A 17644-nucleotide genomic window follows, 5' to 3' on the forward strand; every position below is an offset into this window, starting at 1 on the left:
TAAATATCGCACATATCGTGTAAATACCATCTCGCACAGAGTAAATATCAGAGCTTTGATATCATCCAGGACGATTGCTTTCGTGTTTCAGGGACTCGCCAGTGGCATCTTCATCATCGGTCACCAAACGTTTCGGCGGATGGCGCACTGGCGGAAGTCATGAATACGTCAGATGCCCTGTGCGCCAACCTGCTTCCATGGACGAACGGTAAAATTTCTTAATCTTAACAAATGTCAAAGTTTCAAAAAAATTCTTAATAAAGATTAAAATCTAATTTTTTTTTTTTTCTAAATACAACAGTCTGATTGACGATCTCTGTTTTGCACTCAAAATTGAAGAAAAGCTCTAAGGCAAACTGTGATTTTAATTAATAATGTAACGTTGGCTAATTCGATAAAAATTTCACAGGTGTTATCGGCGATCGTACGAATCCGAGTCCTCTCGATTGTTACGGCATCATCATTACCACCGACGCACAGATGCCGAGAGACACACGAAGAGTTGCGAATATGCGAGGCGAGTGACCACAGAGTCGAGCATCGAAGTTCAACATTTCGGTCTGCCGATTCTTAGCGTGAGCGAACCGAGTCCTCCAGACGAGAGCGAACATGTCGACGACTATTTGTAGGATTTGCTTGCCGAGGACTTCCTCAAGGAGCTCCTCGTGTGATCCGCCCGGTCGATTGATCCTCCGTTGCGCGCGTTACTCTCGTCCATAATCTTCATCCAGCGAAATTCTATCTCGAAGCTGGGATCTCGACGTTTTCTCTCTTATTGTCGAACATGTTCGCCGTGTCAATTCGGGGCCAATGGCGCCATTCTGCCGTACCTCGCGACTTCCCAAGAAATTGCGATCGGTCTAAGTAAGTTGGAATGAGGCGGGAAAGTGCAAGTATCTTGATCACGTCCGCTTTATAATTGTTTATGTAAGGAATACCTTTTACGCGTGTCTTAGACGAGTTTAAGAGTTACGATTATATTTTGCTACTTGTTAGGAACCGTGTAACTGCGAGGATTACCTACATTCGCGCTTGATTCGGACCTTGTTTCATTTTTTCAGCAAACGTTGGTTGAAGTTGAAAAAATTAAACCGCAAAATTTTGCCGATAGGAATTACGTGACGTCACACACATACACACATTTGTAAATAATATATTCAGTGTTATAAAAGCAATTTAAAAAAACCAAGTACGTGAAATTATAAGTTTTCTTATATTCAAGATTGTGTTAAGTACAAGTGTTTTATTTGATTTTAGATGACAGACCCGTATCAACGTCTCAAAGACATTACTTGAGATGGTCTTGAAATAAGAATAAACTATAAATTCCAGCCATTATTTTCTTCCATTTCATGCTCTCGTTTATGATTTCCTCACACAGTGCAATAAAAAATGGACTTTCCCTCTGATTGCTTGTCGAAGTAAGATATCCATATCAAAGTCCAAGTTTTGCCAATTTCATAACACAATTTGAAATAAAACTGGCATAGAGATCTTGATTTAGCATTAAAGTCACATTTTGATACAAATTATAACAGAAGTACGCTCTCAAGTACATATCACGTTTATTCCTCAACACTATTGGTATAGGCTACTGTATTTCTCTCGGAAATCTACGAAGTCATATCATTAAATATTTAATGTTACTTCAAAGAAAAAAAGTTACATGAAACGTCCATTTATTAATGGATATCAAAAATGAATAATTCAACTGGCTATAAGTGTCGCGATTTAGTTAGTAAATATGACATGGAATATAAAGAATCATATCCAGAGTAGTAGAATATTGCTAACTATTTTCATATTACACTATTACGTCATCTAGACACAAGTACTTAATATTAAATTGTATAAAAGATATTACCTTTTATTCACAGGAAGAGATCTATGATTAATGAAATCGTAACATTATAGCATTACTACAGCCCTTAGCATATCATTCAGATACACATTTTTATATTTTTAATTTCATTTTTATTCACAAAGGGACCACATAATACGTCTGAAAATAGTTTTTAACCTTTTGGCGTTTAATCGACGAACGTATGTTCGAAACGCATTGACCAAGTCGTATACATATTCGTATCTGATGATTCCGAAGGATATTCAGTTAATCACTCGCGTGCGACTTTGCGGATAAAATTTTGAATATCATTAAAAATCAGCGCGATGAGTAAATTTTTGTTCCTAAATATTAAGTCCCCTCCCCTCCGTTTTATCGAAGCTGAAATGAGTTGAAACGTCTGTGATACACGCACATTTTTTAGTCCGCGAATAAACTTGATATCTCGGGAATATTATTCAAATGATTAAGGATGTACATAACTTTTAACTAGTAAAAAAAAAAAAACTTCTTTACTAATTTTTTCTTTCTGTAAACTTGAATTATTTTGAACTTAAATTGGTTTATACTATTTTTTTTTTTTAATATATGTAGTATACATTGGTGATTAAAAATAACTTTACAAATTATCACTAACGTAAATAAAATAATAAAAATGCGAGTAATTATGGCGGGTGCTCTTGTTGAGTTTTATCTAAAATTTTGTTAGCGATAACAGAAAAAATAAATTTTTATGTATTTCTAGTTTTTTAATTTTAATTAAATGTTTTCATTGTGTTGTAAAAAAAAAGAAAGAAATTACGTACGCCCTTAAACAGTTCATGTAATTTACATCTCCTATCATACATGAGGCACTAGAGTTAATAACTTTAACATGAACTCAAAGGCATATTTGCTTGCTTCATCTCTTTAAGAGTAAAGATAGAAACAAGTAGTTGTGTGTTATCGAAATTAAACGCCTCGATCATTTGCAACGTCGTGTCATTGTACAGCGAACGTACGGGATATTTTGGACTAACCGCACAAGCTCTTCGGTCATTGAGAAGATGTGCGGACGATCCGAAGCATCCTAGCGCACACATGCCAAGCGCGTATATGCGATTTAACGAACATCATTTTATTTTCATTACCTACATGTCTCTTCCAAATGATGATTTAAGACTTGTGCGAAAGTTCTCGACGCACAGACGCCCGAAGCTTGAATTGTATACTGATTCATAAATCGAATAAGAGGCGTTGAATTAAAAAAAAAAAAGAAAAAGAAAAAAAAAGAACAAAAACTTTTCTTTTGTGGATACGTAACAAACTTGATAACACTACTCTGTCGACCATCGATTATATTCCTTTATGTCAAGCTCGTCGTATGTCGAATAAAACTTATTATACAATGTCTGTGTGTATCACATGTATTAATGTCTGTGACACATGATGATGAATGATAAATGAGAAATAAATAAATATGAAAAAAGAAAAAAAAATTACCGATGTTAAGAATAGGTAATTAAAAGAATTTTACACGCTAAGAAGATATACTAATTTATCTCTACATGTAACTAAGTTAATTATATACTAATTATATACATATTATATTTAAGAACTAAGTAGCGATTTGGAAGGAGTACTACTTCCAGATATTTACGCGACTATGAAATTTCTCTACTTAAGCAGCATGCTAAAGCACGACGATATTTTTAATGAGGAAGAAACGTCTATTTATATAGAGAAGTTTGAACCATGTTCAGTCATGAATCATATATCATTTTGCAGATAATAATGGTACGATTTTGGAAAATGTAGTTTTACACCTCAAATTCTCGCCGTAGTAAATGGCCGAAAGTAGAGATGGTCTCTTATTAATATCATTTAATGGATCATTATCTGTATTTTAAACCATATTGTACTAAATGCTAGTATTATTGTCTACTAAATGATATATATGACACCATGGTTCAAAATCATCGACTTTCTTTAATCGCGGATGAGCTGCGAGGTTTCGTTTCCTCAAAGAAGTGAAGAATATCGAAAAGACCTTTCCCTTTTCACAACTTATGGCATATCAACGTTTATCGTAACGTGGGAACAATATAGAGATTGTTTAAAAATGCATGCAACAGATTTTCGCGCAAAAACCACCTCGCATCGTCTGGTTATATTGAGCATTCTGCAACATAGGGCCTTATCAAATCAATTTTAGAGCAAAAAGCGCGACTTCCTTTCATTATCGCAATTTGCTATGCGAAGTACGTGCCTCATTGCTACTAATCTTTTTCAATTTTACATTCCTGGACCAATCAATCATTATAAAAAGAAAGGCACTATGTAATTGACGATTAGAAAAGCATAATTGTAAATAAAATATTTTATTTAACGACATTGGCAGCTAATTTGGATGTAACTTACATGCACAAAATATGTCTGATAAATAACTAACGGGGTCATGATTGAATTAATGGCCTACTAATATAAATGTAGTGGAATTTTTTTTTTCTTACTTGTGACAAATTGTATTTTTATCATATTTTGCGAAAAAAGCTTATCAGACATTAATCATAGCATAAAAAACTGTTTGATAGCAACGATCTTGTGCCATTAAAGTGCTGTCATCAAATGTCAATATCTTTTAAATGCGTCGTTCATTTTTATTAAATGTACAATTAATAGTTTAAATCTAATAATTATAAAAGAAAAAAATAATTCTAAGAAAATCGCGGTTGCAGTATCGATAATAAAAATTTAATCTGATTATTTATCAGACATACCACGTACATAACTTACGAAATTGATTTTATTCTCAAATATTGAATAAAGTAGAAATGTTAAATTTAATGTAAGAATAATTCTAAAAAGTTATAATCGTAAAAAGGAAAAAAGGTGACTATCGAGGCTTAAAATATTATAAGGATATTTTATTCTTTTCAAAGAAAAGGTATTGTTTTAATATTGCGATAATATTATAATATAATACTTTTTTTATTTGTGACAAATAATTTTTTCTTCGCATTTTGCGAAGGAAGAATCTTAGATATAATATCATATATAGCATTATTTGTAACTACAGGGTAAATAAAGGTAGAACAAAATTGTCAAACTTGTACATCTCGTTTAAATCGTATAATCCAAAAAAAAAAATTGTTCTCTTTTTCTTTTAATGGTTTTAAATTATTATTTTCTCGCTTATAATTTGGTGAAGCCACTCACTTCTGGTTACTCCTCGGCATAATGCAAGTCTATTTCTGAAATAATAACCTTACATATGAACCATAGCTTTTCGCATACGACATCTAGGTTCCTTATCTCAAAAATAACTTATAGAGGCCTGCAGATTCTGTGTTCGGCTGATAACACAGTTCTCGATAATATTCACGTTTGTCTACCTTTGTCTACCTTGCAGCCGACTTAGCTCGTGTTTTATATTCTCAATTTTTTTTTCTAGCGATTGAGATGAATTTGGGGATTAAAGTTATAAAATAATTGTTTGATTTATTGTTAATCAATATTGGTTAAAATTTGTGGTTATTTTATACGTCAGAAGAAATTGAGGCGATATATCGGTACGTGGAATACTACAACATAACCTGTACGAACTGATTAATATATGATAATACGTACGTACACTGAAGAGCAGATACAGCATTTTCTGCGGCGACAACGGCTAGCGTACGTAACTCTATGCGACGGAGGCAGGGAATGAGAGAACGGGGGAAAATCGGTCATCGGCTATCCGGCCGGCGCGGTACATACATGCGGTACATATGAAACTCGACGTACACGACTCTAAAGTTATGTTCGCTAGCTGTCGTCGGCGCAGCAAACGCCATATCTATTTTCCAGCGTACAATAGAAAAGTTGTTAATTAGTAGGGATTATATTTTTTATAACGTTGATATTTTTCAGTTGGAACGAGGTTTGCGAAGGCTTTCACGACATTTCAGCCAAGCGTTTCGTCATCGTAATTGGTAAAGTGCGAGTTACTTGCCCTCAATGTACATGTGTTAAGACATTTAGCAGCTCTAAAAAAAAATACTGTGATTTCTGTATAGAACTATGTTGGCTCATATTCGACAGAGGGTACTATTTAATGGCATAATTAAATATGGCAAACAAAAAAGGTACAGTACAACCGCTGTTGACAAGAATAAAAGTATAACCAAAGATTTGGTTGAGCCAAGATATCCACCTATCGAGGATTTAAGCTTTAAAGCCAAGATGAAAAGGAAGAAAGAAGCTTGGTATGACACAATTAAAAACATAGGAACTGTGGAGGAAAAGCAAATTAAAATTAACATGCCACGTTATTATGGCTGGAATTCACTGATTATAAAAGAACATGTTATACCATACAATAGTTTGTCACATGCACAACATTGTACAAGAACACACATTGTTAACGAATCTGGTCTACCAGCATATTACAATAATATAATCTCCAATGAAGAATTGGATAGTATAGTTCAAGCAATCAAGAACGACATAGAAAATAGTATAATTTTTGAGTATTGCTTTAGAAGGTAAGTGTTTAACATTTCTGCATTATAAATATTTTTTTATTTATAATGCAATGTGCAAATAACAATTAATTATTATCTCATTACTTTTTTTACTGTTATAATTTTGCAGAAGAGAATGTGAAATGGAACCAGATGAATTTCCATTGGAAGAAAACGTCAAAGCTTTAGATAATAAAGTAAAGATGGAAGAAATGATATCTAAAGCGTTAATTCACAGAATTAACAGAACAATTCTGGTACATCTTGCACGTAAAAATCTCCATTTATTACATGCTGAAGTTGATTTTGAACCGAGATTAGAAGCATCCTGGGTTATGGGTGGTATACCCCCTCCCAATAAAATAAGAAAATTCAGAGAATCTTTAGACTTTTTGAAAGAAACTGTTGACGATCCAATGAACTTGAATGTTCAATATATTGGTCAGCCTGTTTTACATCTGAGGCATAAACATCCTCTGCGAGAAATCATTCCTTTAAGTGAATGTGAAAATCCAGCTTTAGATGTGCCTACATTCGATTTTCATCCTAAAGTATTGGCTTATTTTATGGAAAGGAGACATTTGACTAATATACCTGGATTTTGGCCAGGTGATAAAAATGAATTCGGACTTTTATCGTATCATAACTGCACACATTTACAAACAAGGCCAGAAGCATTTAACGATACTTCTACAGCACTTACAGTACAGGCTATATTAGCATCTTACAGCTGGTTATTATCGCAAGCCTGTTATCAAGGTACTTTTACAATTCAAGATTATTGCTTATGTTAATTAAATTTTGTTATTCTACACGTATATTTATAAAATTTCAGGTTTCTCTACCTTCAATGACATTACATATCCGTTAACTACTCAAACGGTTATAACAAATGGACAATTGTGGTCATTTTTCGTTTACCAACTGAATACTACTTTAACACATTCTGAGCATGTAGATGAAAATCCAAAGCGCAACATATGCTGGATTACAGAACCAATGAAGTTATTTGATAAAATAGAAGACGAGAAAGTGCACGGTTTAAATGAAGAAGTTTTAAAAACTTTAATTAAGTTTTACGTGAACGCTCCTGAAGAAAGAATAGACGTAAATTTAAAACCGTATTTAGGGCAATCCGTAAAACTAGTAGCTGATATAGAACACGATGAAAAAAGAAATTGGCTGGAAACACGATACAAACATATTGTAAGCAATAGACCAAAGCACAGGTGAGATACTACTACAATTATTTTAGTACACGTTTTACTATATTTTTAATTCTTGCATTAAACAAATTTATAGAAAAAAAAAAATGTTTATATTTTATTAATGTATAATTTTTCTTTTTTTTAGACGGATACCGGAAATTTACGATTGGCAAAGGATCTATCTTCTTAAGCATAAAACTCGTCCGTTAGATAAGAAACGAGAACCTTGGCAATTTGGCATTAATATGTTTAAACGTACATTAGATGATCATCAACCAGCCTATATACCAAGATGTTTACGAAAGAACCCTAAAAAGAGATCCATAGGACGATGGGCAAAAACATATTATCCATAATTAGAAATGTATATATTTAACATTTGTATAAATACAATACAGTGATTGTAAAATGTAATTATTAATTTTTATTATAATATATTTATAATCCCTTACATATAAAACATTTTAGTCCTGTATCAAAAGTTTATACAAAATTTAAGATAATATTAAAGTTTTTTTTTATATTACTTTAACTTAACTTATTTTATATGAAAAGCTAGGATAATTTTTTAGGCATATATTTTTAATTTATAATTTAAGCACAAGTTTCTGCATTATTCCTGTGGTAAATACAATAATGTATTAAAAGAATTTGCAAGTAGATGCACATTTATTTTATTGTTTGTAGTCTTATCTTTTATTGTTAAATTAATAGGAGAAGAATCTCTGCAACAAAAAATTTAAAAAGTTTTTAATCAAATTTTTTTTAAGAATAAAATTCTAAAAATGTTTATTAATGTGATTGCTTTATTAGTAATATATTTTCTACTAACGTGTTAACGGCCACGACAACAATTTCTTGATTGGGCGTCAGGAAAGCTATAACTTTAATTTTATTATTGTTTTCAAGACCTGTAGATAAGATTTTGCGAGACTCGGGTGGTACGAATTTGCTGAAGTGAGAAATCGCGTAAAACATCGGTTGCTTGTAAAACTCATCGTTCTCTGGGATTACGATAATCGGTGAATCCACGTTATTCTTAGCCCAATTCGGTCCCCCATCCTTATCAAGCGCTATATTCCAATCTACCCATCCAGTCACCCAGTGTGACAAATTCTAGAAATATATGTATTTGTAAGTTTCACGATATACTATAATGCGAACTATTTTAGTATCATACTATTATACATATATATTATTTATTTTTGTCTTTATAATAAAACTATCTTGTGCTATAGCATTTATCATTAAAACTCGTGTTATATTTATTATAATTACCTCGATTATATCCAAGGCATATCTTTCTCCCCGTTCCCATGATCCTAAAACGACTTTTTTCTCAAAAAGACCGCTACCTATTAAAAATTTGCACAAATATATTTAAGAAAAACTATCCTACGCTTTTATTAATAGCCACGATTCGTATAATTAATCATATTTACCGGCGCACGCCTCGGTCATCAATATAAATTTGTCTGGATATTTATCGTGTAAATCGTTTAATCTACATGGCGAAAATGTTTTATCGAAATACCAATGGAATGCAGTACCAGAAAACGCTTCTTTTACTGTTGGATTTTTAAACATGATATCGACATACCATGGTATTTCGAAGCGCTGATCGTCCAACGCCATGTAAAGTGGTTTGTATCCGGCCTTGGACAAAGTCGGAATTAAATAATTTGCGGACCAAATCGCCGACGAAGTTGGGGTCCAGCCCATGGCATTGAAAGTGAAAAATGGAATAAACCCGTCTATCGGTTCGTTGCCCGGTGTCATAGCCCATATATCTACATTACGTTCTTTATATGCGTCATAGAACTTTTTAATATAATCAGCGTACAACTGGTAATATTCCGTTTTTAGAGTACCTGCTTTATGTAATTTATATTTAATTAACAAAGTATCTGACATTTGGCTAAAACTATAACATCTATATATTTTTTGAAAAACAATATAACTATCAAATTTTATAGACTGTAAATTTTGAAATATAAATGCATTCTTAAAAAATTGTTCCATCTTTTGTATCATTACTTAAATTAAATTTTACTTAATTTTCGTAATATAATGCAATATAATGGATTAAACGTACTAAAGCGTGCGACATTTGTTCTGATCGGTTCTGCCTCTTTTGATATCTTACCCCACGTTATTTTGTCTGTATTTTTCATCCACACGGGAGCACTCCACGAAGTCGTAAATATTTTGAGATCGTTCAAATTTGGCATAATGCTCTTAATGTGATCTATATATCCTATTTTATAATCGTCCTCCTCTACAAGTGCAAAATGATTTAACGCAATATCGCCCGGTACGTCGTCATATGTATACGGTCTCGTCGAGAAATCGGTACCTGCGATAGGGATGCGTACCAATGAGTATCTGATACCGTTAACGCCGTAGTACCCCCTAGAAAGAACTATGCGTGAGTGGTTATCGTGGAAAACGAATTAAATCCAGTTAGACGAATTTACGGCAATTTTACGAAAGCTGGTACATCGTTACACGATTTCGCACTGAATATTTGCTACGCTTCGCGTTTCGATAACGGTTAACGCACTTCGCTCGATTTTAATACTGTAGAAATATTTATCCTGTGTTAAAGAATCGTAATTTATACTTCTAATTCGTTCTCATTTTATCAGAGAGAGAGAGAGAGAGAGAGAGAGAGAGAGAGAAAGAGGCGGTAGAATATTGCTATTATCCCACAGCGGAGAAATTAATATGCTTCGCGCGGAAAATTATTCTGTAATCTTATACCAAAATTGTTATATTAATCGATAGATAATTAAAAAATTTTTTGCTCACTTATTATGTATTTTATACTAATGTATGCTAAAGTGTAATATATTAATTATTTGAATTGTTTCCAGGAAATTTTAATTTATCTTGATAATAAAACAAAGGCGTCTATCAATTATATTAAAAATAAAAAATCGCTAGATTAAATTTTGCGATTTAAAATCGCGGAAAATTGTTTCTCACAATTTTATTTTCCCTGTATATTAATGTTGGCCCGGTGATTAAAAAAATATGTTAGTGACATACTCAAGTAATCTTTCTTGAGTCTCATTGCTGAGCTTTCTGATGTTCAATGCGGCGGCGTCGGTCAATGCACCGCCAAATCCTAATATCGTTTGACTCGCTTGACCACTGTCTACTGTGAGAACCAGATCACTATCAGATTGATTATTGTTGAAGCCGTTGACGGATAATTCCAATCTTTTGCCATCCTTAGTAGACGTGTACCATAAAAATTGATTTCGCTGCAACTTCGGCTCGCTTATCGTATCACAATACGTTGAGTTACAGACGCATACTATATTATCCTCTCCGAATGAACGTTTCACGCAATCATCTCCTGCGATGAAAAGAACATTCAATTGCACGTTCACTTAAGTTATTAATGGTAGTAGACTTTTTCAATTGACGCGTTCAATTGACATATAATTTTTTTTCTTTTTTTTTTATGCCGGGAATTTTACAAAGAAAATATTAAATGTCTTTCTTTCTTTCTTTTTTTCCTATTTTTCTCCCTGTTTTTACTTTCTATAGGAAGGAATAGAATTCTTTTTTTTTTTTTATTAAACTACACTATGAAATTAAACTCATTCGTTTTAATAAGTCCGAGTCGATTGTACGCAAAAGTCGTAGACTTAAAGAAGTCTATTATTTTTTTATCTTTATTATATGTGTGGTTTCAAAAATTTTGCTGTAATCGATATATCAGCGCAATTTGCATTCATTATTGACGTTTCAACGAAATTCATGATGTTGCACAACCTGGCTTATATTACTTTCAAAGTAGAAAATGCTCAAAAGTATACGAAAATGTATCAGAGATAGGCCTAATTATGCAAATTAATGCGTCATAATAATTATAATTAGCAGAAGATTATCATGTAATACGTATTCAAAAGTTTTTGAAAAATTTTTTTTAAACGTTTAAAGAAGACATTTTTTTACAATTACACACTTAGCCTCTTACGTCTTTTTCTAACTTATCACTTCTATAATAGATATAATAAACTCAATTACTGTACATAATTAACAAATTAGTTTAACTAAAAATAGAATTTTGTTAACTTGGAAATTGTTTCAGGTTTAAAAAAGTTTCGAAGATTTCCCGTATTTAAAAATAAAACGATACTAATGTTGTCAAATGTATGCCTTTAATTATTCTTACCTTTTACCGTGATTAAAGCGGTAATTAGAATTATCGTACGTATCATCTTAAGTTTCAACGATGAACACTTCTTAATCTGCAAATATTTAACAACAAAGCATGTGACTTTTCGATCAAATATAATTATTATCATTCAATTAACATGTGTATTATTATAATAATTAGTCCCTAACAACCCTGAGACAATTCGTGATAACTTTTATCAATGTACAACGTCAGTCAAAAACAATTCATAACCAGAATTAATATGTAACTCACTAGTATCATATTACTCAATCGACACTTCTTGCTGTGCGTTTTCAATTTACTTCTATATCCATATAAAAATCTATTTAATGAACAACAAGAAATCTCGTGTAAGTATTACTGCGAGACGAGAATATTATCGTTTCATTATACCCATATAAAATATCGGAAATGTGTAGAATATATTTTTTATTCAAACTTTTGAATTAAATTTGTTAAAATAAAATGTTAGAAATAAAAGAAATAAGATAAATAATCCTCCTACATTTCTACTTGTACATACTTGAAATTTGTGTGCCTGAGTATCGCAGAGAATCGCACTATTCGTAATGCTGAAATATTACTGTTGTTCGGTTCGTAACGGTACGATGATGACTGAAGAATAACGCGGCATGATACGTAACGCCGAGTCCGCCAGTCTTACGTGCTATGCCTATCGGACACTGCGATGTTTCTGATAAGTCGGCCGACTCATTTAACAATAATAACATTTTAATGAATGTACATTTTCTTAAGTAAGCAAATGATATATTTTTTTTTCTTTTTTTTCTACGAAAATATAAAATTTAAACTTAATAGGGTATTTGAGATACGGGATCTTTCACTAATTTTTAATTTAGTCTTAGATGTCTTTTTTTCCTCTGTAATTAGATAACGGGATAAATTAATAATACAATTAAGTGTGTTTACGATCTTATTTACGACCCCATTTCGAGAATCCGTTTAAAGAACCTGTTTCTAAAGTTCCGTTTGAGGAATGATTCTGTTTCCAGGACTGTTACGCTCAAGATAATAATCCTTAAAATAATATTGTTTTAACAGATTTAATTAAAAATGTAACGTTTAAATTACTGTTCAAAAATAAGAGATTTAATTTTAACAGTGCATGAGAAAATAAAGATGTGTTCTTAGATTTTGAAATTACTATTATAGGTAATATATTAATCAAAATTTAAATTAAGTATTTAAAATGCAATAAAAAATTAATAAAGTTGCTTTTTGTACATAAATGATCTAAGCTAATTATAACAAAATTTAATGATATGATAAATCAATGAGATACGAGTTAATTATCGAACAAATCGATAAAAATATTCAGTTTTAATCATAACAAACAATTTTTCTCGCTCTCTGTTTTTTTTTTCTCTTAGTACGTTACATAATTTTAATTACGTCGATAAATGACTCACAGAATTTTAATTCTTAAAATACAATAATTTATATAGTATTTGCAATTGCGTAACGTGGAAAGTTACTATTAAATAATTTCGGTATTTTCGTCAAATAACTTTCTGTAGTTCCCTAATGGATGTATTCTACTTGCGCAGTTTAATTAATACCCGCGCATTAGCTTAATAACTAACGATATCACCCAAAGATTTGCTCTACATAGGTTCACAGATTAAGATTTCAGTTCAATTATATAGCAATTAGTGTCAGTAATAACCGGATGAAGTTCACCGTTTACTCGCGATATCCGATTAGCTGAAATTAAATGCTCACGACACTACGGCAAGCTTCATCTACTATTATAATTTCAAAAAGACAGAGCTCTAATCATGATAATAATCAGATTTTTTGTTTTTCGTATTTCGATAAAGAATTTTGTTTAAAGCAAATAAAGTAAATTTTTTGAAGGATCGTAGCGAAGTTTACTCGAGAACAGAAAAATTTTTAATTTAAATTAGCAGCAGAGTAAAACGTGAACGTTTATTATTTCTACAGAAGATAACTATGAAAACAAAATATCTTTAATGCCCGTGTTCAGGGCGTAATTTATGGACTCGCGCGTAATTTAGCAATAAACGAACTTAAAAGAATATTTTTTTTCACGTACTTATTCACCAGATTTTCTTATACGCTTCCTTGACAAAATTTAGATTAGAACAGATCGACGAGAGAGAACGACGTCCGATGTCGTCACCGCGGCGGAAACGAGGGCGGGAGTCAGAACGTCGGTGTTTCCGACGGCAAGATAAAGGATAAGGATTTGAGAAGTGTGACATATTCAATTTTGCAGCGAGGCGATACGTCCCTTCTGCTGAACGTCTCGGGGCGATCGCTCGCGCGCGCCTATCCGTGGCCAAGGGGAGATTCTCGGCTTTTTGCGACATGTAACGAAATTTACGAGGTGATATCGTCATTTTCGTCACGTAGCCGCACGGCGATGAACGGGACGTGACGCTACATCTGCTTGGCGTCATCATTGTCGCCGGTATTCCCCCCCTCGAAACGCAGGAAATTGAAAACACTAAGACCCACGACATCGTCTCTGCATCGTCTCCTCCTCGCGTCTCCCTTCCCAAATACAACGAATGCGCGCACGTATGCAGATTCACGCGTGCGTTTTCCCGGTGATTTTCAGCGGATTTTGCGGAGTGCACCGCGTAAAAGATTTTGCCTGCGCATCGGTTAAAACTTGATGAGATTGTGCGAGCCGCACACTGCAGACCCCTCCGTGATTTCATCTCTTAATTGAGATTGGGCTTCCGCCGTATAAAACTTTCATCATTTACACGTTACACATTTACGCTATCTCTACTCCTTCACTCACATATTTACAAATTAAGAGTTCTGAAATGCTTATTTGATAGACTTACACAATTTATATTCGTTAAACAAACTTTTCGCAATGTAATACGCAGGGAAATCGAAATGATGTGTTTGCACGGTTCGCTGCGGAATATGCCGGATCGTAAAACAGGTCGTTTGGAAAATAGTAGTCTGTTAAACTTCAATCTCGCCGAGATATAACGGTTAAACTTGTAAAAAGTGCCGATAAACGTAGGAAAGTCAAACGATGTTTGACGAAAAGAAAAAAGAAAAATAGGCGAGCAATTATTACAATTCATATAAAAAAAAAAGAAAAGAAAATTCGATTTTCAACATTGATAGAAGAATAAAGTAATACATTAGCGTCGTGTGGACGGAAGAAAGTAGCGTTATTTATAATCAAGTCTAACAGATGTGCAATAAATGTTTGATTAGAGGCTAATGATAGCGCATATTCATTTGATCGGGCCTTAATGTACAGCGCAGCAATCGTTCTACTGCGCAAATATGTTATACGTCGACGATATAACTACCGGGCATGCACGATTGACGATGGTATAATTTTCGACCCGCAAAACGGTATATATTTTAATATAACCACTAGAGGGGTTTGGCACGATCGACACGGAAACCCGTGCCATATATGACAAACTGTTCGCCGCAATTAGAAATAGGCGGATGCGGGGACAAGCTCTGCGAATGTTGTCACGATATCGGCAAATCTCTGCGCTCGTGCGTGTATGTTACGTACGTACGTGTGGGCTGGAAGCGTCGCCCTTCCGATACGCCAGGACTATCGTGCAAATGGGAACGATAACAATCCTGACGGATAAAATCGACGAACGCGTTACTCCTCTTATCTCTTATCTTTCGTTTATCCGACCTATACTCGCGGTTAGTGGTACAGATATTGGTATCGTAGATTTCTGAAGATGACAGTTATTCTTTCCGCAATATCTTAATGCGAGCGCAACCAACGCTGTCTAGATGCGACTCAGGAATCCGATTTTAAATCGCAGGAACTACCGCAAGAAGCACCTCGTTGAATTTACGCAAACTTTTGTTGAGATGAAAAAATTTTTTTTTAATTGTTTGCAACAACTTGTTTTTAATTAACAGAGTTTTTATTATCAGACTACTATCAGACTGAGGTTGTTGATCGTGATATGTAAATCGATCGGTATGCAAATTTGCGCTCGTCGACGGAGTGCCAAATTAATAACGATGCGTGAAAGGCACAAATTACATTAATGGAACGAGAACGCGTTGATTCGCACGTGAAAATGCCGCTGCCTTCACTTATCATCGGAAATTTCGGCCGAAATTCGTTCGATTCGCGCGTTATTTAACAGGACATATTGTATATTGTTGACCGGATAATTTGGCGAACCGTTTTATCGCTCGTCGCAAAATATGGAACGTTCAGGGATGCGGAAAATTCAGAGACACGTGATGAACTTATGGCTGCAATTCACGAAAATTGTAACGACACCGCGTCGACAAATAATTGAGAATGCATAGCAAAATATAGTTGTATAACCTCTTTCGTCGAGTATTCCGTTCGTATTGCGCGTGATTCGTTTTCGAGCTGCATCCGCGCGAGAGATGTAAATTTCACGTTATTATTGAAATCAGTAGATTGAACCGTTAACCGCAGCTGGGCTGTATGCAGAGTGTCATTGGTTGCACATGCGGCCAATACACTATAATGAAAAAAAAGGAAAGAAAAAAAAAAAGGGAAAATAATAATAATAAAAGGAGAGAGAAGAGAAGAAAGCGAGAATGGGGACAAAAAAGTAGGAGGAGGGAAAATGTTTTTGGGAGTGCAGATGCAATCGTTTTATCATTTTATTTCGATACGATTTTGGCCCCCTGTCTATCGTGTTCACTTTATCGACTGCATCCGGCTGTTCATCGTTTTATAATGCCCAAATCAGATTTGACACGTAAATGCTTTTATATTTTAGATCAACCGAGTACCTGTTCAATAATCGCTTTGATTCGGACACGAAATGTGTTCGTTGTAAATTAATGCTCGATAGCTGAAATAGAACTTTTATGGATAGAGGTGATATATAAATTTTTTACAAATTGCATTTAAGTAATTTGTTTGGAGACTGCGTCGAAGCCACCTTTGCGAAACTTAAAAACCGCAGTATCAACGGTAATGCGCGTGGTATCCGAAACTGATTACCTGGATAAGGAAACTGTTTAGCGTTTACGTAGCCTTGCAGTAATGACGCATCTAGCTATTGAATATTTAAAAATTGTCTACAATTAGATGCCGTCGGAAAATATGCGAAAATACCAAGGTTGAAAAATTTTTCGCGAAAGAAAAAAAATTTCAACAATAATTTATTAAACGGTATTAAACGTGTCTTATTATTTTTAGACTTTTTTTTTTTATATTTAGATATTAGATAAAATTCTTTGCTTATCTGTTTCTCTCATTATTATTAATTAAAAAAATTAAATTAATGTAATTTTTGATTAATAATATTATTTATAAGCAAATACGTTGGCGCTTCAGCTTATTATATTATAACGTAAAGGAGAAAAATCGTATCTGATGTTAAGAAAAAAAATCTGACTGTTCGTATCAGATAATGCAGCTTGAAAAGCGGTTCTTTAGATAAGTCGAAGAGGCCGATCGCGTAATGCCGTCGTGGGTGATTCGTTTTCTCGTCAGCGTGGCGGCGTGCGCGAATGCCCTACTGAATCCCCTTGAAATTGCTTCCCGGATACTATACGTCCTGCCTTTTGTAAACGGCGTGCTGAACACGGTTGTTCCGGCAGGCGGACAGCCCGATAAGTAGCTGCGATACGAATGAGGAATCCTTAGGGCTCATCTTGTTTTGTATATAAATTGCGCTGAGATTCGCCGATCGCGTTGAGACGCGCGGTAACAGAGTAACATGCACGGCAAACGATTAATATAATATTTAAAAAATTAAATATAAAACAATTGTGTAAATTAAAAAAAAAAAAAAGAAAGAAAGAAAGAAAGCAAAAAAGTAGTTCTAAAACCTGTAATCCGCAAAGTGCTTGAACTGTGAACATTACTAGCCGTGATAAACTGCAATTATATTAAGTGTATATATATTTTGCGTCGTTTTAT

General features: G+C 33.6%; 4 protein-coding genes across 19 annotated transcripts in view; 2 read left to right on the forward strand and 2 right to left on the reverse strand.

Annotated features, from left to right (window-relative positions):
* The window catches only part of LOC139113734 (uncharacterized), a 37465-nt gene extending 32928 nt beyond the window's left edge, over positions 1–4537 (forward strand). For all 8 annotated transcript variants that reach the window (XM_070675094.1, XM_070675095.1, XM_070675099.1 and 5 more), the window contains 2 exons: positions 92–208; positions 410–4537. In XM_070675094.1, the coding sequence (XP_070531195.1) occupies positions 92–208; positions 410–629 (337 nt within the window). In that variant the 3' untranslated portion in view covers positions 630–4537. The remainder of the gene's footprint in view (positions 1–91; positions 209–409) is intronic.
* Positions 1–17644, reverse strand: part of Sprt (PDZ domain-containing protein sprite) — a 117843-nt gene that overhangs the window by 51438 nt on the left and 48761 nt on the right. The window lies entirely within an intron of this gene.
* On the forward strand, positions 5099–7952 carry Mrps30 (mitochondrial ribosomal protein S30). Of its 6 annotated transcripts, none has more exons than XM_070675087.1 (6): positions 5099–5420; positions 5738–5804; positions 5884–6351; positions 6461–7089; positions 7166–7559; positions 7684–7952. In XM_070675087.1, exons 3-6 carry the CDS (start codon positions 5888–5890, stop codon positions 7892–7894), a joined length of 1698 nt encoding a protein of 565 aa, XP_070531188.1. In that variant the 5' UTR covers positions 5099–5420; positions 5738–5804; positions 5884–5887; the 3' UTR covers positions 7895–7952. The 6 variants fall into 6 exon arrangements, with proteins under 6 accessions (XP_070531188.1, XP_070531187.1, XP_070531184.1 ...); XM_070675086.1 differs by having other exon boundaries at positions 5099–5394; XM_070675083.1 differs by having other exon boundaries at positions 5100–5420; positions 5738–5799.
* On the reverse strand, positions 7892–12438 carry LOC139113733 (lysosomal acid glucosylceramidase-like). Of its 4 annotated transcripts, none has more exons than XM_070675090.1 (8): positions 12257–12438; positions 11728–11803; positions 10590–10902; positions 9634–9950; positions 8981–9409; positions 8817–8893; positions 8371–8654; positions 7892–8263 (listed from the first exon to the last, which is right to left on the reverse strand). In XM_070675090.1, exons 2-8 carry the CDS (start codon positions 11771–11773, stop codon positions 8152–8154), a joined length of 1578 nt encoding a protein of 525 aa, XP_070531191.1. In that variant the 5' UTR covers positions 11774–11803; positions 12257–12438; the 3' UTR covers positions 7892–8151. The 4 variants fall into 4 exon arrangements, with proteins under 4 accessions (XP_070531191.1, XP_070531190.1, XP_070531192.1 ...); XM_070675089.1 differs by having other exon boundaries at positions 8981–9412; XM_070675091.1 differs by having other exon boundaries at positions 8981–9412; positions 9685–9950; positions 12257–12436.

Source organism: Cardiocondyla obscurior, linkage group LG03, assembly GCF_019399895.1.
Source record: "Cardiocondyla obscurior isolate alpha-2009 linkage group LG03, Cobs3.1, whole genome shotgun sequence".
In the NCBI taxonomy this organism is placed as follows: Eukaryota; Metazoa; Arthropoda; class Insecta; order Hymenoptera; family Formicidae; genus Cardiocondyla; species Cardiocondyla obscurior.

Bases quoted from the DNA above. Each gene is read 5' to 3' on its own strand.
- LOC139113733 (XM_070675089.1), bottom strand. From the start codon at position 11,773: ATGATACGTACGATAATTCTAATTACCGCTTTAATCACGGTAAAAG. The intron at 8,894-8,980 runs GTAAATATGATT...AATTTTTAATAG, and splicing joins GATGACCGAGGCGTGCGCCG to GTAGCGGTCTTTTTGAGAAA. The intron at 8,655-8,816 runs GTAATTATAATA...ATATATTTCTAG, and splicing joins ATGCCTTGGATATAATCGAG to AATTTGTCACACTGGGTGAC.
- Mrps30 (XM_070675087.1), top strand. From the start codon at position 5,888: ATGTTGGCTCATATTCGACAGAGGGTACTATTTAATGGCATAATTAAA. The intron at 6,352-6,460 runs GTAAGTGTTTAA...ATAATTTTGCAG, and splicing joins TTTGAGTATTGCTTTAGAAG to AAGAGAATGTGAAATGGAAC. The intron at 7,090-7,165 runs GTACTTTTACAA...ATAAAATTTCAG, and splicing joins ATCGCAAGCCTGTTATCAAG to GTTTCTCTACCTTCAATGAC.